General features: G+C 29.3%; 3 protein-coding genes across 8 annotated transcripts in view; all 3 read left to right on the top strand.

The window, feature by feature from the left end:
- Window positions 1-9,900, top strand: part of LOC130891870 (calcium-activated potassium channel slowpoke) — a 38,204-nt gene extending 28,304 nt beyond the window's left edge. Inside the window, exons 18-28 of the mRNA XM_057796930.1 lie at window positions 1,487-1,549; window positions 3,211-3,240; window positions 4,067-4,208; window positions 5,661-5,726; window positions 6,624-6,798; window positions 6,855-7,079; window positions 7,136-7,415; window positions 7,472-7,608; window positions 7,672-7,784; window positions 7,842-8,091; window positions 8,224-9,900. Coding sequence (XP_057652913.1) covers window positions 1,487-1,549; window positions 3,211-3,240; window positions 4,067-4,208; window positions 5,661-5,726; window positions 6,624-6,798; window positions 6,855-7,079; window positions 7,136-7,415; window positions 7,472-7,608; window positions 7,672-7,784; window positions 7,842-8,091; window positions 8,224-8,343 — 1,601 coding nt within the window. The 3' untranslated portion in view covers window positions 8,344-9,900. The remainder of the gene's footprint in view (window positions 1-1,486; window positions 1,550-3,210; window positions 3,241-4,066; window positions 4,209-5,660; window positions 5,727-6,623; window positions 6,799-6,854; window positions 7,080-7,135; window positions 7,416-7,471; window positions 7,609-7,671; window positions 7,785-7,841; window positions 8,092-8,223) is intronic.
- A 588-nt stretch (window positions 9,901-10,488) lies between these two features.
- On the top strand, window positions 10,489-20,850 carry LOC130891601 (glutamyl aminopeptidase-like). Of its 6 annotated transcripts, none has more exons than XM_057796432.1 (18): window positions 10,489-10,780; window positions 11,052-11,102; window positions 12,005-12,199; window positions 12,294-12,564; window positions 15,443-15,590; window positions 15,662-15,923; window positions 15,987-16,157; window positions 16,301-16,398; window positions 16,459-16,593; window positions 16,654-16,952; window positions 18,746-18,831; window positions 18,890-19,215; window positions 19,272-19,351; window positions 19,404-19,546; window positions 19,606-19,735; window positions 19,790-19,903; window positions 19,962-20,070; window positions 20,613-20,849. In XM_057796432.1, the coding sequence occupies exons 1-18, from the start codon at window positions 10,762-10,764 to the stop codon at window positions 20,760-20,762; spliced, it is 2,787 nt and encodes a 928-aa protein (XP_057652415.1). In that variant the 5' UTR covers window positions 10,489-10,761; the 3' UTR covers window positions 20,763-20,849. The 6 variants fall into 6 exon arrangements, with proteins under 6 accessions (XP_057652415.1, XP_057652418.1, XP_057652417.1 ...); XM_057796435.1 differs by having other exon boundaries at window positions 10,495-10,678; window positions 20,613-20,848; XM_057796434.1 differs by lacking the exon at window positions 11,052-11,102 and having other exon boundaries at window positions 10,523-10,780.
- Window positions 20,851-21,972: 1,122 nt separating this feature from the next.
- On the top strand, window positions 21,973-23,997 carry LOC130891602 (tachykinin-like peptides receptor 99D). Its single transcript, XM_057796437.1, has 7 exons — window positions 21,973-22,038; window positions 22,091-22,255; window positions 22,316-22,490; window positions 22,565-22,771; window positions 22,836-22,986; window positions 23,304-23,500; window positions 23,561-23,997. The coding sequence occupies exons 1-7, from the start codon at window positions 22,023-22,025 to the stop codon at window positions 23,718-23,720; spliced, it is 1,071 nt and encodes a 356-aa protein (XP_057652420.1). The 5' UTR covers window positions 21,973-22,022; the 3' UTR covers window positions 23,721-23,997.
- The last annotated feature ends 2,898 nt before the right edge of the window (window positions 23,998-26,895 follow it).

The following is a 26,895-nucleotide window of genomic DNA, read 5'->3' as shown; positions in this document are numbered from 1 at the left end:
TTTGCAATTCTTGGCATGTTCGCATGATTACGTCCGCATATGACCTTGCATGAATTTAGTTACATTTAAGGTGCGTCTCCATTGAACAAACAATGGGGAAACAAGTTTGTCAAACACGTTGATTAAAGTGCAGTTTTAACGAACATTCCTTATTTCGACAAACAAACGCGATTCGGCCATGAAACGTTAGGTTTTGTCGAAGAATGGGCGATTTGAACCGCCGCCGTCGTCTGGGCTGCTTTGCAGCAGCTTATATTTCAATGGAGGAACCTCGATCTCGTCGATGGTGGTAGAGATAATTGTTTTTACGGCGTTATGAATATAGTGGTGATGATTTCCGAAATGATTTTAATATTTTCGCCAAGTAATCGGCGTTCAAGGCTATAACACTCAGGTTTTTGGCTTCTGGCGATTCCTATCAATCGTTGATGTATTTATTTAAGGTATCCAAACAAAACATTTCAAAAATTGTGCGTGAAAACACCTTCAACACCCAAAGAATGGGAGTTAGTTGACAATGTCATCTAATGCATATCTTCTTTTGATTTTGTTTTTATAATCATCATTATTAGGGTCCCACAATAAAGGTTTACCTTCGTAAACGTTAATTTAACTTATAAAATTCTCCTGGCTCCGAAACTCTTTTGTAGAAAAACCACACACGTTTCCACTGAATATTTTCAATAAAAAAAATACAAATAATAATGTTTATATATAAAAATTACGCCGGAAAACCACTCGAAATACACTAAAACAAGTGGTAGGGAAAGTCACTGACAAACAATGTTCAATCTAGGACGCGGGAACATTGTTTGTCAAGCGAAAAAGTTTATTCGTTGTTTGTCCGGTGGGGACGCGGCTTTAGAGTACGAAAATTTGTATGCCGGTAAATTTTGGAAAACGTAAATTCATTATTTTCAATAATCAAGTGTGTAAATTATCACATTTACGATTTTCGGTGTATATGTATGATAAGTTACCCCACAACGACCATCATGAAATCATGATTGGTGTTACGAAAAATCGATTTTTCTGTGCGTCAAAAGTCACGATTATTGACGTATGCGCAGAAGAGTTTCTGTCTAAAAAGTATGCGAATATACTTTATCTATTGCAGAGTATTCAACTTTCATTTGCAATCCTAACCTAACCTTGAACAAATTACTAAATTTTCATTTTATCTATAGATTTTTCGAATTTATCGAACAAAGTTATCCATGGTTCGATATCTGTTAGACTTCCTGAGTTAACGGCCACTTCCGGTATATCCGAATGGATATGATAAATCGATTTCTCGTAATATCAATCATGATTTCATGATGGTCGTTGTGGGGTTGCATTTATTTATTATAAAATTGACTTTTTTATCTAAAATTAGTCCAAATAGCATATAAATTTTTGATTGAATGTAAGCAAGAAATTAGATTAGAGGATAATTAGAAAGTAAATTAATTGTAGCGAGATTAAAAAAAATTATGGTTTACAGATGACCATCATCCCGCTCCCACTTTTACTCCGCCAGAATTGCCCAAGAAAGTGCATATACGAGGTATTTTCAATAAAATTAACCCCCACAAATATATTTTATCAAGTTCAAAGCACAATTTTTTATGTTACTTTGCGTACCATTCCATTTATTTTTTTTTATTTGCGAAATATATTTTCACATTAAATTTATTGTGTTCCAAATATTGTGGCATAACAACATTTTTTAATGGTTATAGAGACATAGTATTTAGTTTAGAAGAATTGTTTATTTGGTGCACAATAAAATACGAGCATTGACAATAAAAATTCGTTTCGATATTAAACTTCGACGTCTTGAAATACTCTGCCAATTTCTTCGGATGCTAGTACTCATATGGATCAACTTTAAAAACATGAAAACGATATTTTTTTCGTACACTCGTGTAGTTTTCTGGAAAATCTAATTATACAAAAAGATAGATGAGATTAAAATGAATATACAACGACAAATTCTACATTTTCGATTGTTTCTAGAAATCTATATGAAAAATATTCTTATTTGGTACCTTCTCGTTCTCATAATCTTTCTAGATATATTATTATTTGATTAAATATTGCATGCGAGTGTAACTATTTTTATTTAAACGATTAGAATCGAAAAATATCGACATTGGACTGTCACGCAACGTAAAATCGATAAAAATAAAAAAATCTATTTATAACAAAACAGGAAAGAAAATTTTAGTTCCGATTTCAACGGTTTCCGATCATTTCCTTGAATAAATAACTTTTCGAAATTCGAGAATTTTGTTTATTTCATTTCAAACAGTAAACTATCATTCTAAAATTGTTTTTATCAAATTGATACTATCTATAACAGTGGTCTTCAACTTTTTTGAACTTGAGGGCCAAAAACGTACATAATAATTTCTATTTATTTAGAAAAACTTTTAACAAATTTAATCAGTGGGATATTTGACATTGTTTATTCTTAACTAATTCATCAATATATGCCCCAATAGCCTTTGTTTCAATTCTCAAACTATTTTCAAGATGAACATCGGTAATTCTGGTCCTTGTTTTGGATTTCACAATCTTCATTTGAGAGAATAGATTTGTCGTTCCAAAAAGTGATGTCATTTGGGTCAATATGCATTTTATGATTTGATATTATGACCAGAAATTGACCAACTTTGCTGTGATATGTACGCAAACTTAGTAGATATTGTCGGGCCGTTAAAAAAACCGAGAGCGGGCCGTAAGCGGCCCGCGGGTTAAATACCGCTGATTTATAATCATCACAGCAGGTAAATTGTTAGAATAGGTGTAGAACATATTTTTTTGAATGACGTGACAAGGTGAATTGTTGCAAAATACAAACGATTTCTTCGTTTATTTGGAATAATTAGATATTGTTTGTAATTTGCGTGATTGTACAAGATTGCATGCTTCAATATATCTATATACGAGGAAAATTCGCTACCGATAGTTAAATTTTCCTCTCGTATATGTATATGTAGGCGTATTCCAATATTCTTCTGTGCAAAATCATTGTTTTCTACTATTCTAATATCAACATTTTGATATATATGAGTACTAACTTTCTTATCTCAATTTGCTAGAGCCGCTTTAGCTTGGAAAAATTTTTTTTCACATTAATCCAAAAAAAAAAACAATCATTCCGTAGCTTTAGCATTTTTTAATCGTTTTTGCATAACTTAATCAAATGCTTTTTATTTGCAGGTGATATGAATCGTCATGATGATGTCAATTGTAAGTTTCAAAACATTTTGTATCCATTCAAAAGAAAAAAAAATCATCCTAATAACAAAACTTTGTGGTATATAAGGGCTCTTGGCAATCAATTTCGATAACGCTGTGCTGTCGCAACGGCTTTCAAAAGCTTAACCGAATTATAAAGATATTTACGAAATTATCCACAATTATATCTGTTGCTCAGTGATTAAATTAATCATTTTTTTATGCGATAAATTCTCAGATACAATTAAGACGTTTTTGTAGAATTGAATTTCGCAATTCTTTTTTTCTCTTCCCTATGATGAATTATGAAAATGTGATAAAAAAAGTCCGGTTCTGTCCACTACGGAAACTCATATATGGACAGTTGCGTTACGGTGCCGACAATATTCATTTTCTATCTCGTTCGAGACACTTTATCTATATTGCGCATGCTTAATGCGCGCAAAACTTGCGCAGAACTAACTGAAGCGCTCGGAGGAGAGAAAGAACGATACACTATAAAAAAATTTGGAACATATCCATTGTGGTTGATAATATTATTAAGAATATTTTATTTCAATGTTTAATTAAAATATTATCTGATAAATAATTAATATATTCACGTAATTATATCTTTCACAGGCATTGGCGTGGTGATATTACATATTTTTTGCTAGGACTTGATAGTCTCGTTGTTGATAGGATATTTCTATATTTTTATATTTAATAACACCAAACAAGACTATTTATATATTTTTTTTTTCGACATTATTGAAACGTTTTATATCTAGACATTCGATATAAGTCTCATCAAAATATTGTTTAATTTTTAATTTTAACCTCGGAATTTTATTTACAGTGGCACACAGGAATCCAAATCATAGGAATAGTACAATAGCCATGACGAATATGGTAAATGTAACGAAACAAGTTAATAAAGTAAAACCGAATATTACCAGAAGTGCAACGGATAATGTGACATCTCCGGATTATAATTCGAGGTAATTTCCTTTTCCGCGTACTTTTTATCAAAATTTTGATTAAAGTAATTTTAAAAATTGCAAAAATAAAATAGGTACAAAAACTGCTTATACTTACCGAATTAATAAAAAGCACATTAATATTTTTAATTTTCACGTAAAGTGCTTCAACAACACTGCATGTCACTTATTGTCAATAATTCACGTACATCGAAGGAAATCCATATTAGGAATAGAATAAGGAATTTTCATTGTTTCTCAAGATAATTTATTCAAATGCAGCTCCCTTTCTATTCGCAATATTTGGTAGGTTACCAAATAGACACTAAGAAAGCGTTTTCCTACGACCACTTTTGAAAATTATAGATTGCACACTCATTTTTACCTAAGAAAGTAACTTATTTCACATACATGTATTAAAACGCTTCTTTTTTCATGTTATATATGGTCTCGAACGATAGAGGGAATACGCGATTACAAAACTAATCTGGCTGGGTGCCGAAAGGCAAAAGGCCAAATTTAAGAAGACCGAAGAAGTAGACAAGACGATTTTGTGAGGTTATATTAGTGTCTACAATAAACATTGAATGTGATTTATGTTCAAATACATTAAACGTTAAAATTAAGTGTTACCACTATTACTGGGTAATGTATAAAGTAGTTGAGTGAAAATTATAGTGAAGGCAGTACATAGATGACTCTGCAACTAATAGATTAACGATTGCTAATAAAATAAATACAAGCACATTAAACGAAAAAGTTGCAAATAGATACATTGAACATAGTGTTGAACAACATACTGACACTGCACAACCCAAAAACAATGCAAATTTGTGTAATTCATCTATACAGCATCAAGAGGCAATAAACATATACCACCAATAATGCAACATTACAAAATCCACTTCAATTTAGTAATTATTATAATAACAATTGTACATTTAACTTTTATAACGTTTCAAAAAAAAGAAGTAAAACAAAATCAATTTAGTTTTTGTTAGATATCTAATATAATTACAAAAAATTTATTGTTCTATAGGTTCTTTTTCTGTTCTTTAGTCATTTCATAATCATTCTTTTCGTTTTTGTCATCTCTACTATTACAAAATATTTTGTAGAATTTTTTAACTTTTCAACACATGTGTGATAATTATCTTTTTTTTGAAGATTTTTTACGTGGTCGTAGGAAAAATAGTGTACACAACTTGTTGGAAAGTGTATTTCACACTCGTTACGTTTCAAAACAGTAACTAGTGCGAATTGTATCACTTTCCAGACTCATTAAGACAAAAGTTTATCTACTAATAATACATAACGTATTCGAGTAGACATTCTGTAAACACAATTTACATTTAATGATTGGTCCTTTTAAATTTTGTGTTAATAGGTATTACTTTTTTGATGGCTTCATGTATATGTGACAATATAAAATGTGTGTTACTATAAATGCTATCAGCGTTGTGCTGTTTTCAGAGTGCCGGAACAAGAGACTACATCTTACGCCGGCTATCATCTAGCATATGAAGTGAAAAAACTCATGTACGCTTTGCCAATATCTACATTTTTTTTTTTTTTCATTATTAACTGTTGCTTGATTTTGTTGTCTGTAGTATTTTGTCAAAGAAATAGAAGATACACCTTCTAAAATTCCAATAACTTTCTGGAGTTGAAAAAAAAATTAAAATATATGGTGTTATCTTGTATTTGTGACATCAAACATCAAATGCACGAAAATATCCAGTATTGTTGTCATTAATTTAAAATTAAATTTAAAATTTTTCCCGGTAGTCCAAAGATATAATTTTTTGAGCAAAATTTTGATTTATTAAGCAGCATGTGTATAATATATTATTCGCTCATAACTGTATTTTATTAATACGGGTCTCCCGATAGGAGTGAAAGTTTTAATTTGAACATAAAATTCCCGTGTAACTTTTTCCACGTGATAATAATATAACTGTTAATCGTTTAATTAAAAGTGGAGTCAAATCGTGTACCCTCATTGGGACTCCCTTTAATAAATAAGCAGTTTTACGAGTTAGTGACTTTTTGAAATTGAACCAGGAGTAATATTAAATGTCAATCTGCTGAATTTTAAAGAGAATAAAATTTTCAGTGACTCAATTCACATGAATTTAATTGAAAAAATAAAAGAAATAAAATTGTTATCAATAGAATTATTATTTTTAATCAAAAAGTCACTGCCATAATTAGAATCCAATTGTCACACGCATGCTAAATATCTGCAAGTCCTTGTAGTAGATGCCAAAATGAGTATTAGTATAATAGATATCAATCTGATAGCATTACCATCATTTAGAATAGAAATAGTGATCCTTCAATAAATATTTTCTATGATAGATCGCTTGTACAATTTATAATTGATTAATATTTCAATTATTTATTTGTCTTATAAATTTGGTGATGAATTTATAGGCCGACGAGTAGAAGCAGCGGCGGAAATAATCAGAATAACAACGGTGTGGCTTTACCTGTAGGTTTAGCAGACGATCAAGCCAAAGACTTCGATTTCGAAAAAACCGAAATGAAATACGACAGTACTGGAATGTTTCATTGGGGTCCTGCGAAAAATTTAGAAGACTGCATACTGGTAATATCCGTATATTAATTTTGAAATAATGTCTCTATTTTTTTTTTTACTTATAGGATCGCCATCAAGCAGCGATGACCGTTTTGAATGGTCACGTGGTAGTTTGCTTATTCGCCGATCCAGATTCTCCGCTGATAGGTCTAAGAAATTTAGTTATGCCATTGAGAGCTAGTAATTTTCATTATCACGAACTTAAACACGTTGTTATAGTAGGTTCAGTTGATTACATCAGGAGAGAATGGAAGATGTTACAGAATTTACCTAAAATTTCCGTATTAAATGTAAGTATTATTATTATTATTATTATTAGTTTAAGACAATTGAATGATTATTTTAGGGTTCTCCGCTAAGTAGAGCGGACCTTCGTGCCGTTAACGTAAACTTATGTGATATGTGTTGCATTCTATCAGCTAAAGTACCGAGCAACGACGATCCTACTTTGGCGGATAAAGAAGCGATTTTAGCGTCTCTTAATATTAAAGCAATGACATTCGATGATACTATAGGTGTTTTAAGTCAAACTAATGGAACGAACGAAGCTGGTACACCCGTCGGTAGTCCCATTATTCTACAAAGGAGGGGATCCGTTTACGGAGCCAACGTTCCTATGATAACAGGTAAATATCATAATATATTATGTGAATTTTTACATAAATACGCTTATTCTTTTTAGAATTAGTAAATGATAGCAACGTCCAATTCTTGGATCAAGATGATGACGACGATCCGGATACGGAACTTTATCTAACGCAACCTTTTGCTTGCGGCACGGCGTTCGCCGTTAGCGTTTTGGACTCGTTGATGTCTACAGTAAGTATAATTCATACTCGTACTATAACATCAAAATGTTACGAAATAAATGTTTTGTTTTAGACTTATTTCAATCAAAATGCCTTAACTTTAATTAGATCTTTAATTACGGGTGGAGCTACACCCGAACTAGAATTAATTCTAGCCGAAGGAGCTGGACTTCGAGGAGGTTACAGGTAGATATTTCGATTACGTTTTTAATGGGTTGTATTGAAATTATTATTTTTGAATAGTACTGCAGACAGTTTATCGAATAGAGATAGATGCAGGGTAGGACAAATATCCTTGTACGATGGTCCTTTAGCTCAATTTGGCGAAACTGGAAAATACGGGGATTTATTCGTAGCGGCCTTGAAACAATTTGGAATGTTATGTATCGGATTATACAGGTTTAGAGATACTAGTTCGTCGTGTGACGCTAGCAGTAAAAGATACGTTATTACGAATCCGCCGGACGATTTTCAGTTGTTACCGACAGATCAGGTAAATTCATTTTTTAACTAATACCCTAACCTAGTAAATTGGAACACGTCTGGTTTATTTCAATCGTGTTCCTTTTTTTTAAGAATAGGTTATATATTCTTTTCAAATAACAATAATCGTTTGTTCTTCTAGGTATTCGTGTTAATGCAATTTGATCCTGGTCTAGAATATAAACAAGTTAGGAGTCGCACTGGTACCGGCCAAGGCAGCGGTACCGGAGGCGGAGGAACAAATAAAGACGAAAACTCTTGACTGCTACTTTGCAGCGCCCTAACAGACGGACCATATTCGTATATTTAGTAAATTATCATATTTACCGGATTAATCTGCAATATATATATATATATATATATATATATATATATATATATATATATATATATATATATATATATATATATATATATATATATTTATATATATTTCAAATTTTTATTTATCTTGAAGTTGATATATTGATATAAGCACCATTCCAAATTCATTTTCCAGATTTCATTGAAGAATAAAGAATCGTTGAAACTATTAAGTTTGTATATATGAATTTTTAAAAAATTAAGTTACGTGCACAACTGATGTGATATTTTAAGGATTGATTATAAATAGAAATATTTGCAACAAAATTGAAAATACCAAAATCAGATTAAACTGATATTTACTGTTATTTTTATTTCGTCTCTCCTAGTGCTCGTTTCACAAGATATGGGGAGTTTATCGATAATGAAAAACAAAAAACTTTTTTTATGAAATTTCTCAATTTTGTTTCAAACTATTCGCTTCATCAATAGAAGGATCGATAGTGTTAACATTTTGACTAATTTCCACTAAAATTTGATAGATGGAACCTTTTCTTTTCGGATTTAAATACAATCGATCCTTCTTTACGAATAGATAGAAATACTGTAAACCAAAGACTTGAAAACATTGAATTTTAATTGTGTATAATAGACTATCGAATATTTTTAAATTGAATTCGACTTGAAAGTAAAAGGGGCGCTTTAATGAAGTATCTACAATAAAATTGTAAATATTTGTAGTGAAAATTCGGTAGGAAATAAAAATTTTTATTTTCGATAAAAATATACGTTTCAATCCGATTTAATTACTTTTTTTTTTCTTATTTATTCCTTTTTTTTAATTCAGTTTGATATATATGTAGTATGCAACTTATTCAACCGTTTGATTATTAATATTGATGAGAAACATTGATTACTGAATAAAATTGTAAATAAATTGTAAATATATAAATGTGTAGAGCTTAATGTGTCCATACGAGTTTTAAGATGTACATTTTTTTAAAAATTGGAATCAAGAAGAAAAAAATCTGTACCCAGTCAGCCAAAAAAGAATCTTTATAAGGATAAGTCGTTTGCTAATATTTTTTCAACTCGCCTTTGAATATAAATACAAATATATGTAGTAAAAGGACTGCGAAATGGGAATATGTAGATAAGAAAAAAGTGGAAGTTATGTAAGAATTTGTTTTCGTTAAATAAATTTGTACAAACATATTTTATACATCACTGATAAATTTTCACTCATTGAAATTACAAAGTACAAATTTCATTTATCGAAAATCAATTCAAATTTTTATGTTTGCTTATTATTCTCACACGTGTATAATTGCTTATTAGGATTAAATGAATAATTTGAATTTCATATCAATTTAAATATTTTTATGGAATTTCATCGTAGAATGACTGCACGTAATTGCGTTTTTTGTACTTTAGTAATGTTGCAAATAAATTTACATTTGTTGATACTTTGGATTTTTTATGAAATATGTTTAAATAAAGCGATATGGAAGAAAAATATTGAGTCTCATTTTAGAAACTTACCAATCCCAATATAATTGAATTTACACTAAAAATAAAACAAAAATTATACTGCATTAAAGTTGTAAATTTATGCATGATGTGTTCTTCCCGAGGGCTCATTTTCGACTCTTTCTGCGCATCTATTTGGGAGCCAATTCTCATTGGCTGCTTCCCAGCTGGTACTCAATAGCACACCTTGTAGTCTTTACATCATGTATTCAATTCAAATGTTTCAAATTGGCGCGTCGTTTTGGGAGCCAATCCTCATTGGCTGTTTCCCAGCTGGTGCTCAATAGCACACGTTGCAGTCTTTACATCGCGTATTCAATTCGTTTCAAATTGGCGCATCGTTTTGGGAGCCTATTCTCATTAGCTGCTTCCCAGCTAGTGCTCAATAGCATACCTTGTAGTCTTTTACATGGATCAAAATTATCGAAACAATCTGTGATTAAAAATTAGATGATAAAATTATCTTCCAGAATATATACACAATATTATCCGCTTTATATCTGATCTTTAAAAATAAGGGGTGATCTGCCGTTTGACGCCTGGTAGAATAATTTTCGTTTTTTGCTGCTGTTGCGCCATCTGTAGAAATTGCAATAAATAAATAATTTCGTATGGGCGTGAGAAATATAAATGTTGTCCTTAAAAATTATGAGAAAAATGCATTTTTTATAAAAAAAAAAAACAATTTCATAAATGATTTTCGCGAGCAGTAGTAGAAATATGATAATAGACTGAATCATACAACATAACCTCACTAATTTTTGGTAAGATGCAACTATTTAATCTCAAATATACATGAATTATTATAAATAATTATATTTAAGAGGATGAAGCGTTAATTCTAAAAATGTTTCATGTATTGAAAGGTTAGTTTGTTTGCTACCTGATAACGAAACTTATTATTAATTATTAGATGTGGATTCATTCAACAACAATATTGTTTTATATTATATTTGATATTCCGCAGCCTCAATCTACCACATTTAGAGAGAATCTTTATCGATATATTAATAGAAATGCATAAATAATTGTCTTTAACTTTAAAATTAATTTAAGTCCCTCTAAAGATTTAGGTTATATATAAGGTTTCTATATACGTATATAGTATTAAAATTTAATATACTTTCTGTTTTTTAGCAGGAAAAACAAAATTTTCTGTATTTTTCTCAAAGAATGAGATACCTAAATGTGAGTAGAAAAAGCTTTTTCTCATAAAAAGTTTATAGTAATATAAGTGTTTAGATGTATACAATCTTGATTCAAATTTATCATATAAACTGTTTGAAAGTAGGTAATTATTGAATTTTCCTTCAATAAAATTAATTTTATTCAATGAGAACTGTCTTAAATTGTATCTTATAATTTGATAATAACAAGTGTCTTATGTGATTATGTTTCATTTGCTAATTAATTGTTTCGATACTTTTATTATTAAAATTAATAGTTTTCTCAAACAATAATAGAACGCTACCGGGTTTTTCAATTTGAAATTCAGACTGGAACTACCTTTAAATCTACAGGATTAAAACAATTGTATTTATTTACTTAATGATGTTTTTATAACTTGAGGATGATAAAATCTTAGATTATTGCAAAAACATTCATTATCTTTTAGATGACAATATACTTTGCAAACATAGTAAATATTATAAAAAGTAATTTTCAAGTAATTACAATGATTATTAAAATTTTTTCAATAATGTCATATTTTAAATTGGAGATATTTTGCAATCATGAAGTAGCACTAGATGAGTTAAATAAAATAATTTTATTAAGTTAGAAGTAGTTTATGGAACAAGATTATACTCCCATAAAATAATAACTAATTTTTGAAAACTTGTTATTAGTATAATTAAAAATATATTAATGATAAAAGGCATACTTGAATGTTTTTATGTGGAATAGTTAAAACAAATAACTGTCTAGGTCACCTTGTATTATCAAAAGATAACCACTTTATCATAGATATGATTTGATTTCAGTAGTCGTGTCCTGTAAACACATATACTTAATAGTGGCATTGCATTGGCACAACATGACTTTTTTCACTTATATATTATCCCATAAATTATTATCAGTTTTTATTGTAGCTACTGTGTCTTTGGGAATAACAACAACCATATTTGGTGTTGATAATACTAATTTAAGAAAAAAAGTACAAAATTTAGAGAAAGAAAAAATTTCTGGGCAGACCAATATGAATAAATATAGATTACCTGACAGTGTCAAACCTCTATTGTATGATCTTTATCTTTACCCTGATTTAAAAACGGGACTTTTTAGAGGTAAGTCATTTATGTATGTAAAAAAAAAAACGTTCGAGCTGATAAATTTATCGCATTAACTGCTGTAGTTAATCGTATTTTCCATTAATTTTAGGTAAAGTTAATATAACTATTGATATTTTATCAGAAACAGACACAATAAGTGTCCATAGCAATTTCTTATCCATTGATAGTGTTAAACTGTCATCAGAAAGTGCTATATTTACATTAGAAAAAACATTTGAATTGCTAAATATTAAGAAAAGTGATAATTCCATTTTTAAAAGCGGCATAGAAAATGTTGAAATTGAATTTAATGGTGACATGAAAAATAGAATCGTCGGTCTGTATACGAGTTCTTACAAAACATCCACCGGTGAAAATAGGTATGTTATTATTTTTATATAAATATATAATTGTAAATAGTGATATTTAATAGAAGCTTTGGTTTTATCGTTAAATCTAATACTATTTTCAAAATGACTTTATTTAGAAAATATAAACTTTGATGTATTAGGTTCTATTAGTGATGGATTTAGGTTTAGATGCGCTGCCCTTATTGATAAAATGGATTTCATTAATTTCGATGTAATTTATTTATCAAAGTATAATTTGAAAATTTCTTTTTCTTGGCTTTGGTTTGCGCAAAAACGTCGATTATACTGTCATAATTAATTTCTTGGATTAGTTCAGATTCAACAGACAGACATTAAATCTATATTTTTACTCTTTATAGAATGGAAAAAAGATATTTCGTCTGAACAATTTTTAACCGAAATACTCATAGATATTCAGAGACCAAAAAGGAGAAGACAAAAAATACATTGTATATTTTTTGTGCAGAGGGTTTTTACTAAGTTCATAATGAAAATGCTTAACGTCTCTTTGAAATCCTCAGAATACTTATCATTTTAACTGCAGGAATCATCAAAATAGTACATCACATAACGAGTTCTAAATACACTTTCCAATGAGTTGTGTACACTATTTTTCCTACGATAACGTTAAAAATTCTTGAAAAAAACGTATATAAATCAAGAAGAATCATGAAGAATGTTTTCCTGCACTGGAGAATAAATTTTCATTAGACTATTTTATGCATTATCCAGTAATAGTAATAACATTTAATTTTAACGTTTAAATTATCCTGCAGAGACTAGTATGTATTTGAACACAAATCACAACAAAATTTTAATTTTTATTGTAAATACTAATATAACCTCAAAAAATCGTATTGTCTTCTTTCGTTTTCTTATATTTGATCTTTTGCCTCTCGGTACCCAGTCAGATTCATTTTGTATTTGAGTATTCTCTCTATCGTTCGAGACCATATATAACATGAAAAAAAGAAGCAGAAATAAACATTTGTGCCAAAATTGTGTAAAGAAATGTTTAGTAGTATAAATATATCAGCTTACATAGTCTATGTTTAACTTCGAAATTTCATGAAAAAGGATTTTTATAAACAAACTGTTTCGACACTTTTGAAAAGAATATCAAAATTGACTATATCTACTTTTTTACATTTCTAAAATTCTGGCATTTCAAAAATGTTGCCGTCCTTGAAATTATGTCGCCCTGCACCTCACACGGGCCTTTAATGAGCATTTGAATACTAAATCAAAAATAATATTTCAACATTTAAAATCTGAGTCTGTTTTTTTTTTCTTAACTAAATATCTGAATGAATATAATGTTTGTCTTGATAATTAGCTGATGATTGTCATAACAAAAGATAAAAAAAAAGTATTTAAACAGCCGTTATACATTCTAGTACTATTGTATATCGATATATAATCAATTTTTAACCGGGTATTGAAGGTGAAACATTCCCACTTCTCTTTTATGTTTAGTCTTTTATTCGCGGCGATATATTGCGACACCGAGGAGAAGTGAAATGTTGTTGTATTAGAAACATTCCGAACAAGAATGTAATGTAATGTAAGAAAATGTGTTACGATAAGAAAAAACCGCGAAAAACTAACAAAACCGTTGTGTGTTTAATAACGTTCAGTGTCTTTTTGTTAATAATATGCGCGTGTTTGTTGTCAGTGTTGGTATTTGTCGGGAAATATATTTTATACAATGCGTGTGATAATTACAAAAAATCTTTTGTTGTAAATCGACAGGTACTACCGCAAAAAACTTATTGGCGTTTACCGAACGACACCGAACCCGTTTTATACGATATAAATCTTTTACCTAATTTATTCTCGGGCTTATACAAGGGTTCCGTTAATATAACTGTTAATGTTAACAGTTATAGGAGCGATATCGTTTTGCACAGTGACGGACTGGTCATTTCAGACGTCGTTTTATATACGGGGGATCTCAAAAATTTTCCAATTTTAAACATAAAAGAAAAATCTGAGTTTCAAGTAATAGTTATAACAACCAAACGGAAAATTCTACCAGGACTTTATTACATTTTCGTCAAGTTCGAAGGGCGTTTGTTCGGAAAATTTAAAGGGTTTTACAGGAGTCATTACAAAAGTTCTATAAATGGCGATAGGTATCGTTTATCTTTTATATAGAAATTATTATTAATTAAAATTAAATAGATAGTAACAAATTGTATTCACTATAGTTTGGTATGTTGAAACGATCGGTTTAGAATCAACAAGTATAAAAATATAAAGAAAGTCGTTGTGAAAGTGAAATGAGGAAATGCGAACGGTTACGGTATAAAAGCTTTATCTCCATTTAAATAATAAAAACACCATTCAATAAATGTTATATATAACTTTGGACGTTAAAATCATTTTTTTTTAAATATCTTTCGTAATATCTATTCAGTAGTTACGGTGATTTGTCGATATGAAAGAATAAACAAAAAAAGTGGGAAGATATCAACGCATTACGTAATAATTTATCGAAACTTGAACTTTCGATAACGAAAATTTGCATCACCCCTTGTATATTTTAAGACAGGTTGTACGCTCCATAAATAAATTACACCATAGTATGAATAATTGAGATTTCTAATTTGCTTTTACTTTAGAAATTACCTTCGAGTAGGTACTTTCAGTTTTAATGAACTAAATTATAATTTACATAATTTATTTTATATACGAGGTATTTGAGATACGAACCTTTCGATTAATCTTAAAACGATATTAATTTTCATATAGAATCAATTTTCAGATTTGTATTGACGTAATTTGAATTAAAATGGAGTTGATAAGAATAATAAAAAAAAAGATATTCTATTATTTTTTCTATACGATATTCCAAAGATACATTATAAAAACGTATTTTTTTCAGGCAGATAGCAACTAGTAAATTTGAACCAACTTATGCTAGGCAAGCTTTCCCCTGTTTCGACGAACCAAATTTGAAAGCTAAATATAAAGTTCACCTTTTGAAACCAAAGAATAATTCCTATATAGCACTTTCGAATTATCCCGTAGCCGTAAGTAATTTTTGTAAAATTCGTAAGATGAGCTTGTCAAATTAATATGATGATGACGAATTTAATTTAAGAGTACCGAAGATTATGATGAAGAACACGAATTGGTTACTTTCGATGAAACGGTATCGATGTCGACGTACCTTTCTTGTTTCATCGTTTCCGATTTCGATCATACCAAAACGACTTTCGACAATAACGGCACGATGATACCCCTCAAAGTTTATGCTAGTCCGGATAATTTATATAAAACTACGTACGCCGCGGAAATTGGAAAGAAAGTTATCGAACATTATGTCAACTATTTCGACATCCCTTATCCACTTCCAAAATTAGGTAATAATTGTACAAGATGATTTTTTATTAGAAAATTAATTATCCTTTTTTTTTTCATTTAAGATTTAGTTGCCATTCCCGATTTTGTATCGGGTGCTATGGAACATTGGGGTCTTGTTACTTTTAGAGAAACGGCTCTCCTCTATACGAATACGACACATTCCACGGCTAATAAACAGAGAGTGGCTACGGTGATAGCTCACGAATTAGCTCACAGTTGGTTTGGGAATCTCGGTAAGAAATTGATTTTATTATTTTTAGTTTTTTAACAAACAATGTTAATTAATTATTGTTTATTCAACTCTCGAATAGATAACAGATTATAATGGCAAGCAAAAAGCCAAATTAATTAATCGAAATCGATGATTTTTTTTCAGTAACTATGAATTGGTGGAATGATTTATGGTTAAATGAAGGATTCGCTTCCTATATTGAATATAAAGGAGCTTTAGCCGCCGAACCGACTTGGGGAATGGTACGATCAATTTTTTTTTTTGAAAGATATATTCGAATAAATTTCGATATCATTTTTTAGATGGAACAATTTATCATCTCTGAAATGCATTCGGTTTTATCTTTGGATGCAACCCTCAGTTCCCATCCGATCGTACAAACGGTATTAACACCCGATCAAATTACGGCAATATTCGACTCAATTTCTTATAATAAAGTGAGTTGACATTATCCCAATATTTAACTAAATTTTTTATTTATTTTTTGTTCGATCCAGGGAGCTTCGATTTTGAGAATGTTGGAAGCAACCGTAGGAGAAAAAATCTTCCAACGAGGAGTGAAGAACTATTTGAATAGACATGCCTACGGTAATGCCGTTACCAAAGATCTAATAGAGGAATTACAAATTTTATACGGCAATAAACTCGACGTGGCCGAAATGTTGGAAACTTTTACTGTTCAAATGGGATATCCGATTTTGAATGTTACCGTTTCCGGAGATATATATACGTTAACTCAAAAGAGGTTCTTGATCGATCCTAATGCAACTTATAATTTAAACGAAACGAAATATAGGTTAGTCCTATCATTTATTTTGATGGTATATATTTTGGAAAGCGGAAAAAATCATTTATCGTAATTACGAGCCCCGTCCCGTTTCAGTTGACCCACTTGGAAAAATTCCAAATTATTAAACTTTATTTTAAAATGCCAAAAAGTAACTGTTAGTAAAATGTTTTAAACTTTCAGTTTCACGTCTAATGTAGGTTTTGGATGAATATTGTCAAATATTTTGAATGATATTTAATATGTTGGAAATAGATAATTAATAATTTTTTATGCATATACAAGGATTTTCATCCAGATTGTTTGAAGCGGGAAGTAAAATTTCCGGCATCTGTGATGGTGTGGGGCTGGATATCTGCAAGAGGAGTGGGAAAACTGCATTTCATAAACGGAATTGTCAATACTGGAAAGTACTTGGATATTTTAGAAGAATCATTGTTGCCAACAAGAGAAGTAACTTTAACCGCTGAGAAAGCCTTTATTTTTCAGCAAGATGGAGCAGCATGCCAAAAGTCAAAAAAAGGTCTTGAAATGGTTCTCAGACAACAATATTCCACTTGGGTTTCAAGTAGTCCAGATTTATCACCAATAGAAACACTTTGGCACAATGAAATGAAAAAGCAGTTGCGTGCAAATCCAGCTAGAACTGTCTTGGAATTAAAAAAAAAAGACTACAATAAATTTGGGATGATTTTACTCCCGAATACTGCTAGAATTTAATAAACACCATGCCTCAAAGAATTACGGCTGCTATTAAAAATAAAGGGGTTGTTATGCAATGGTAACTTTTAAAAGTATATATGTTTAATATTTAGGCCTTTCCGATTACATTATTTGGTTTTTGTTTTATAATTATAACATATGTTAAAACTTGTAACTCCTGTAAAAGTATCTAAAATGTTTACAGAAAATATAAAGTGCTCAAAACGAAACAATTTGCCGGTTTTTAATAGCTGAAAAAGCAATAATAATAATTTTTTTCAATTGGGCCAACTGAAATGGGCCGGGGCTCGTAGTAACGATACAGATGTTTGTTAAAAAATTTTTCTACGCCCATGTCTGTAAACGTCAAAAATCGCACTGTCAACATTACTTGTAAACGACATTTAACAACAATAACATGTACGTAAAGAGATCTCATAACATAAACGTGCGTTTTGAGAACAAAACTTAAACTTCTTGGTTTAATTAAATTACAATAAAATTTTTATTTACACAAGACTTTATTTGGTCTATTTACACAAATTCAGTCAATTAAGAAACATAAAAATTTTTAGCATTAGCGAGATATATTTATGATTGAAATAGTGATGCCCCTAAATGTATGCAACACGTTATGCAATCTATTTAAAAATAGGGCAAGTTTTCATAAATAGCCTGCTATGAAAATAAATATCGTGTCGTTTATATTGTCAATTTCTTTTCTCAACTTTATCTACGAATATGTCTGATAATAGTGAAAGTATATATAATTTGTTACCGCTAAAATCAAAAGAAATACACCAAGTAAAATCGTTAAATATCTTGAGCTGACGGAACCAAAGCAATAAACGGGCCATTGTTTCATCAGCCATTAAGTTAGTTAATGCAGGAGGTGATTTATTAAATAATAATCGATTTACGACAATAATTGTACAATTGTTATTAACAACTATTAGTTTAAATAATTGCGATGTTTTTAATTTAATGGAAGAAAATGAATTAGCGTAAAAAAAGTATAGTACGTTACACGAGTTACTTACAACACTTGTTACTATTTATATATATACTATGTATACTATTTTTTGGTTTGATAATTGTAGATACAAATGGTCAGTTCCAGTTACTTATGTGACCGATATGGGTAAATCGACCGAACCCATTTTATTCAAATATAACGATGATTACAGTAAGTTAATTTTAATATAACATGGAAGAGTTTATTGGAATATAATAATATATTCTAGTTACGATAAAGAAACCGACGGGAGCTACTTGGATCAAATTTAATTACGATCAGATCGGATATTATCGCGTGAATTATCCTCTATCGGAATGGGATAACATAATAAAGAATTACGATTCGCTTAGTAAGGGAGATAAAACGCATCTATTGGAAGAAACTTTTAAAATAGCCGAAGCCGGTTTATTAAGTTATAAGGTTCCATTGGAATTGAGTAAAAAATTGAAAAACGAACGAGATTATACGCCTTGGAGTGCCGGATCCAATAATTTGCTATCGATTTTAAATCGACTCGGAAGTACAAAATCCGAACAAGAATCGTCATTTAAGGTAAACGATTTGTTTAAATTTTTTAATCAAATATATAAATATTATTTTTTTTACAGGATTATCTGATTAATATTGTAACCCCCGCTTATAAAGAATTCACCTGGACTGAAAATGAAAATGATAGTCATCTTAACAAGTATGTAATTATTATTGTTTATTCATCGATTGTTATAATTTATTATTTTTAGATTAACTAGAACTGTAGTTATAAGCTTAGCTTGTAAAGCGGGTTATAAAGATTGTTTGGAACAAGCCGAAAAAAAATTTGATACCTGGATGAAAGATAGGCAATTTATATCACCGGATTTGAAGAGTTTCGTCTATATCTATGGTAAAATTGTTTTCGGAATGATTTTGATTGAAAATGAAATTATATTATTTTTATTTTAGGATCGACAAAAGCTTCAGTAGAAACATGGAACGCCTTGTTGCAAATTTATCAAGACGAAAATGATGCATCGGAAAAATTAAAAATAATGGCTGGTTTATGCAATGTCGAAAACGTAGATTTATTAAAAAAGTATTTACTTACAATATTTAATAATCCGTAACCATATAAACTATTTCATTTTAGATTACTGGAAGTTACCAAAAACGAAAGCATCGTCAGGAGTCAAGATTATTTTGATGTATTACAAACAATGTCTTCCAATCCAATAGGAACTGATCTTGTATGGGATTTTGTAAGGTATTTTTTTTTTTCATATATTTTCATTTCGAATTTTAATTAATTCCTTTTTTCGTAGGTCAAATTGGCAATATTTAGCTGATAGATTCACGCTGAATAATAGATATTTGGGTAGTATGATCCCTACGATAACATCAAGTTTTTCTACGGAGGAAAAATTAAAAGAGGTAAAATCACTTCTCGTTGTTTATCAATTTAATCGAATCGAATTATCCAGGATTCAATTTAAAATTCGATCCAAATTTCATCTTTATATCCTCCCGTCTTTCATTTTGAATTTCTTTATCAAGTCCTGATCTAGAACCATTCCATGTTGATACTGGAGCCGAATAACCACTATGAGACATTCTGAAAAGCTCACTCACAACCTACAATAATTAAAATGGTTAATTGATAATTAGTTAGAGGTAGATTTTTCTAGTTTACTCGTTTAGATAGTTCCTGCTTAATATCGGTTGAAGAAGTCATTTGCCAATCACCAATTGCAGCCTTTGTGGAAACTCTTGAGGCCATTTCGTTTGGTGATTGATTCGTTAGATTTAAAGGAGTACCAGAGGTTTGGAAATTTGAGAGTTTTCCTTATTCTTCTGTTTAGAATTGTACACTGGACTTGATGTATGATCTGCCTTTGTTAGGGGTAATTTCGGGGCTATTTTTATTATATTATTGATAATGACATACTTAAAATATTGTTATTCTTGTATTATAGATGGAAGAATTCTTTGAGAAATATCCAAATGCTGGTGCAGGTGAAGCTAATAGGAAAACGGCATTGGAAAACGTGAAAAATAATATAAGGTGGGCGGCTAATTACAAAGAAATCATAGAAGATTGGATAATAAATAACAAAACTATATAAATAATTTTGTAATTCGCTTCGGTAAATGAAATTGTGTGTTTGACGTTATTGAATAAATTTTATAATTTGTGAAGTTGACTTTTGTATCTGGTGTCCTATCTGATGAGATAAAATTCAAGATTGGTGAAGGAGATTGAGGATTTCTAAAATTTTTCCATAGATAAATGCGAAATTAAAAAAAAATGACATCGGTTATTAATATTAAAAAAAAAATTAGGTGGAATTTGTATGGTAAATTATAGTGATACGAAAATAAAATACGACACTTATCAATTATTTGAGAACCGAACAAAATCAAATATTAATACGAATAATTTTTATACAAAGCTTCGACATCTACATTAATAACATTATTTTTTTTAATACGTAACTAAATATTTATATTGGCAAAGGTATCCAATATTATATAAACTATTTAAATTTTCTCACATTGTTATTCTAATTTCATATATAGGGTGATCAATCGACGAATCGTCTGAAATGATTGTTTTAATATTTAATATAATTTCATCGGAACATTATTTGTTTTTTATATATATGCAATAATGGTACAAACGATTGTACTACCAAATTCTGAAAATAGATAAAATATCGAAGAAAAAATAAATTGGAAAAATTGAAATTTTTGTTTCCGCTCAAATTACCCTATATAAAAAAATATTAGATACATTGTTTCTTCTAGTTTACAAAATTATTCCAGTATCCAAACTTGTACTAATTGTTATATGAGTAAGTTATATGATCGTTTTTATTTTTATATAATAACTGTTTACTTGTTTTCTGTTCCTATTTAATTACGAATAATTCAGAAAACAAAATGGACAAAAATTGATATAAAACCTACTGTATAAGAACATTTATGTTAAAATTCATCCTGTAGGTACCAACTTTATTTGAAATTAATATCACTAAGTTGATGGCAAATATTTGCAAACCACGCCTTAACCATTATTAATTATTAAGAATAATAATTTCCCGTTTAGATCTACGTTTTTAAAAGAAACTCAATTAATTAGATTATTATGTCTCTAGTTAGATGCTCGAAGAGTAAAGCGAATTAGTATATAAACCATTTGGTTCTTGTAACGTTTTTTAAAAAACATTTATTATATAGGTAAGTAATTTTATATAAATCTATTATCGAAAATAACAGTTTTATTTGAATTATTATAAAAATTGTTATAGATTCGTATGTTATAACGTACAATGAACTATTCGACTATAACTCATTGCGTGGACAGCCCAAATTGTAATTGTACCATGTTCAAAAATAAGAGTAAGATAAATGTTAATTTTGTTGAAATATATTTTAAAAATTTCCTTTTTAGCTCACGGATCTGATGATGTAACGTTTATTTTGCCGTTGTGGAGACAAATATTTTGGTGCATTTTCTATTTTATAATGGTGGTAATGTCTATAGGAGGAAATGTTATTGTCATTTGGATAATTATGATTAATAAAAAGATGAGAACGGTTACCAATTATTTTTTATGTAAGTATTATATTTGTGAGGAATTTATTATTGATATTAATAAAATATGTTATTTTTGAGTGAATCTATCGATAGCTGATGCGATGGTATCAACGTTTAATGTTACCTTTAATTTTGTCTACATGTTATATGCCCATTGGCCGTTCGGACTTATCTATTGCAAATTTACACAGTTTATGGCTTGTTTGACTATATGTGCGTCTGTATTTTCACTTATGGCGATTTCCATAGACAGGTAATATATTTTTTTTTTAGGTACTTTCATTCACTAATTCATCAGATATTTGTTTATTTTTTATTTTATTTTAGATACATGGCAATAATATTGCCGTTAAGAAAACGAATGAGCAAAAATTGTACGTTAATTATAATTTTGTGGACGTGGATTTTGGCGGTTTTAATGGGTATGCCGCAAGTAATGTATTTTCGCACAGAACAAATTCCATGTACCGGCAGAATATCATGTTACATGTTATGGCCGGACGGTGATACCATACAATCAAAATTGGAATATTTGTAAGGACATTTATCAACTATAATGTGAGACGTTTGATTCGTTGTTTTTTTTTTCCTTCTTTAGTTACAACATATCGTTCTCAGTATTTACTTACGTAATACCAATTGGTGCGATGATTTTCACTTATTCCCAAATAGCCGTGGAATTATGGTGGTCGAAAAGTATAGGCGAAGTGACTAATAGACAAAAGGAGATTATAACGAATAAGAGAAAGGTAAACGTATCGAGAGTAGAGGTAAGGAGAACCGTCTTGTATGGAGGATTAGTTGAAAAAGTGTCCAGCTGTAAACAGCAAATTATAATACGAAGCCTCGTCGAAATAATACATTAATAGTTTGAATGATTTTCAAAAAAGAATTTAATTTACTATCCTACTCTAATTTGCTTCCTTTCAACAGACACTTTTCGATACACGGATATGGTTCTCCTTACCTCTACCCTCCATAGGTATATAGTAATAAAAAGGGGGAGCTAGGAGATTTATTATTATTTATTAAAATAAATATTGTAATGTAATAATACGATTTGCAGGTAGTGAAAATGATGATAGTAGTTGTAACGATTTTCGCCGTATGTTGGTTACCTTATCAAATTTATTTTCTGTTAACTTTTTATTATCCATCAATTACGTTTGCTTCGTATATTCAAGAATTGTATTTGTTCATTTATTGGTTAGCGATGAGTAATTCCATGTACAACCCGATTATTTACTGCTGGATGAACGCCAGGTGACATATTTATCAAATTCGTATTGTATTCGTTTTTCTTATTATATTATTTGTTGATAGATTTCGCGAAGGATTCAAAAAAGTTTTTTCGTGTTTACCGTTTGTTACACCTAATCCGAATAAATCTCCAAATAGGAGCGACCGAATTCATACTCAAGAATCTTACTGTGCAAGAAAAAATCAAAACAATACCCAAGTTAGTCGCGATACGACATTTTGATCGGTTTGTTTATTTCAAATATCGAATTAGATGTCTGTATGTACACATAAATTATATCTTTTTGTTGCAAATATTATATATGTAAAAGTATTCAGATGATTGTATATCCATTCAAATCTAAAACACGATTGATAACTATTATTTTGTTTTGGATTTATATAATTGTTTAAAAATAACACCCAGTAGATTATAATTATATATATATAATAGATTTTTGTACTCTAATAAAGGCTTTAGAGAAGTTTGTTACTAAAGAAATTTCACCGTAAAATGTTGAGTGGATAATATTACTCTAATTGATTTATAAAAGGAACACTATATGTACATTATAGTATCATTATTGTAAATTGTAAGTTTTTTGATTAATAAACATCTTTTTGTACCCCCGTAATCTCTTCTATGGAATTACCAATTGCAAACACAAATGTGCACAATTAATTTGATTGTAATTTTGGTACTGCTCGTAATTGTAAAATATTTTATTGCCGTCGAGATAGGTGACAAGTTCTTTCGGTGGCTTCAGATTACCAAATGAATCGAAATATTCATCGCTGTCATTTATCTTTCTATATGCTACCCAATGAGTGCCTGGATTTTTAGACACATCCAAATTTAAAATCGCCGATTCACACGGTAGCGGTCCACTTTTCGGCTGAGAATCGCGCATGTACACACCTCGGAAATATTTTATTTTTAATAATTTGGCAAATTTGATTCATTCATAGTCAAACAATGCTCTATTGGGTAGCTTCAATGGTAGTTTTTTTTTCAAGAATAATCCATATCCACCTTTAGCGTTCTTCCGCAAAGACAGTCCTTTACCTATAGACTCCAGCCATTTGTAACAAACCAATATGAAATTCACAACTTTAACTATTCGAAAGAAGATAAAAAACTAATTAACGAAAATTATAATTGGCGCAAATATAAAATAGAAAACTTTGTTAATAATTGTGAAATATGTCAAAAGAATTAATATGATAGAAACCCACCAATAATAAAATTCAATTTAACCCCAACAGCTAGTAAACCATTTGAACATATACATATAGATAATACTTTTAAAATAGCAAAAACTATAATAGATGCTTTCTCTCGTTACGGTCAAGCATATTCAATGTCAAGTGTGAATGGAACCTCAGTTGTTGATAATATATTAAATTACGTTACTCATCATGGTTTGCCCTATAAAATAACAGCTGATTGTGGTTCGGAATTTAAGAATAACGACCTTCAAGACTTTTGCAAATTGCACAAAATTGAGTTACATTATACATTACATACATCTAAAAATAGTAATTCTAATTCACCTGTAGAACGTTTTCATTCTAGTTTAATTGAACATTTTAGATGTATAAAAGAAAATAACAAAGATTTAACACCTGATCAATTAATAAAACATTCAATATTGGCATACAATAATTCAAGTCATTCTGTAACGCAATTTACACCATTTGAAATCATTAAAGGTCATATAAACAACCCCGATCCATTTGATTTAGACGATAATTTAATAATATCCAACTATATACAAAATCATAAAGAAACATCAAAATTATTATATGAAAAAATTAAAGATAGAAACGCTGATATTAAAGAAAAAATAATAAATAAAAGAAATGAAAACGGAAATGATCCACCCTGTTATGAGAATCAAGACATAGCTTATATTAGAACAAAATTCCGAGACAAAAATTACCTAAATTTAAAAAAGCTGAAATCGTAAAAGACTCCGGTGTACTGTTAAAAACAAATAAAGGAACGTATCATAAAAATATAATTAGAAAACCTAAAACTAAAACTAAGAATTTGTTACTGAAAGATGAAGCTGGCAATGATACTAATATTACTACTAATTTACAAGACAACTAAGACAGAAGACATAACGATTACAAACGTAAACAATTTGTTATTACCCATTAATTTAGGAATTAGTAATCTTATATATACTAAACATACTTTTATATATTATATAGATTTAGAATTTATTCATAAACAAATTAATAATTTGAAACAGTACTATTATAGCTTAAAAATTAATTTATCTCAAGCGAACGCTACAAATCCTATTTCGTATCATAATCTAGCTGAACAATCATAAAGTAGAATAGAAATTTTAATTAATATTTTAGACAAAAAATCAGAAAATATTTATCCGCATTTAAGATTAAAAAGAGGATTAATAAATGAAGTAGGCAAATTAGAAAAATGGCTTCTTGGAACTTTGGATTCAGATGATGAAAAAAGATATAATAATGCTATAAATGTTTTACAACAAAATCAAAAACAAATAATTCACACAGTAAATTTACAAATATCATTACATAAAAAATTAATTGATCATTATAACAAATCGATTACGACTCTAAGGGATAATCAACAAAAACTTTCTGATAATTTAGAGAAATTTCACATTTCAATTGAAAATAAAATAATAACTTTGAATAATTTTACAACATTTCAAAGTACAATTTCACAAATTAATCTGGATTGTCAAAGTTTAATTACACTAATTGATAATATCGAAAATGCAATAACTTTTTCTAAATTAAATACAATTCACAGTTCAGTTATATCAAGTCAAGAAATTTTGGAAATGATAAAATATTTAAGTACCATTTACAATGAAGAACAAATACCAAAATTTAATAATATTTTGACATATTATCTCTTTCTTGGTTCACAAGTAACCTTTTCCAAATCCAAAATAATATTTGCTACCCATATTCCTATCCTAAAACCCAAAACCTATGAATTTTTTCATTTATATCCTGTAATCCAAAATCATACGATATTTATCCCTCCTCAACCTTACTTGGCCAGAAGTCAAGAAGAAGTTAATTTTATTAAAGAAGAATGCCCAGAATAAGAAGAAAAATATTATTGTAAAGAAACTTTCAAGTTAAAAGATAATTGTACTATTGAACTGTTAAACGGACATTCTGGTGAAAATTGTGTTGTTAGTGAAATTGACCTTCAAGAAACCATATTAGAACAAGTAACAAATAATGAACTTTTAGTGATTCCAAGATCAGAAATTGAAGTGATATCTAAATGTGTTTCAGACCGTTATTTTAAAATCAGTGATCCATCAATTGTAAAAATTCCAAAAAACTGTAGTATCCAAATAAAAAGTGAAATTTTCTCGACTAATATACAAATTAAAAAAGGAAAA

Source organism: Diorhabda carinulata, chromosome 3, assembly GCF_026250575.1.
Source record: "Diorhabda carinulata isolate Delta chromosome 3, icDioCari1.1, whole genome shotgun sequence".
Lineage (NCBI taxonomy): Eukaryota > Metazoa > Arthropoda > Insecta > Coleoptera > Chrysomelidae > Diorhabda > Diorhabda carinulata.
Note: the sequence above shows the minus strand (reverse complement) of the source record. Positions and strands in the feature narration are given on the sequence as shown.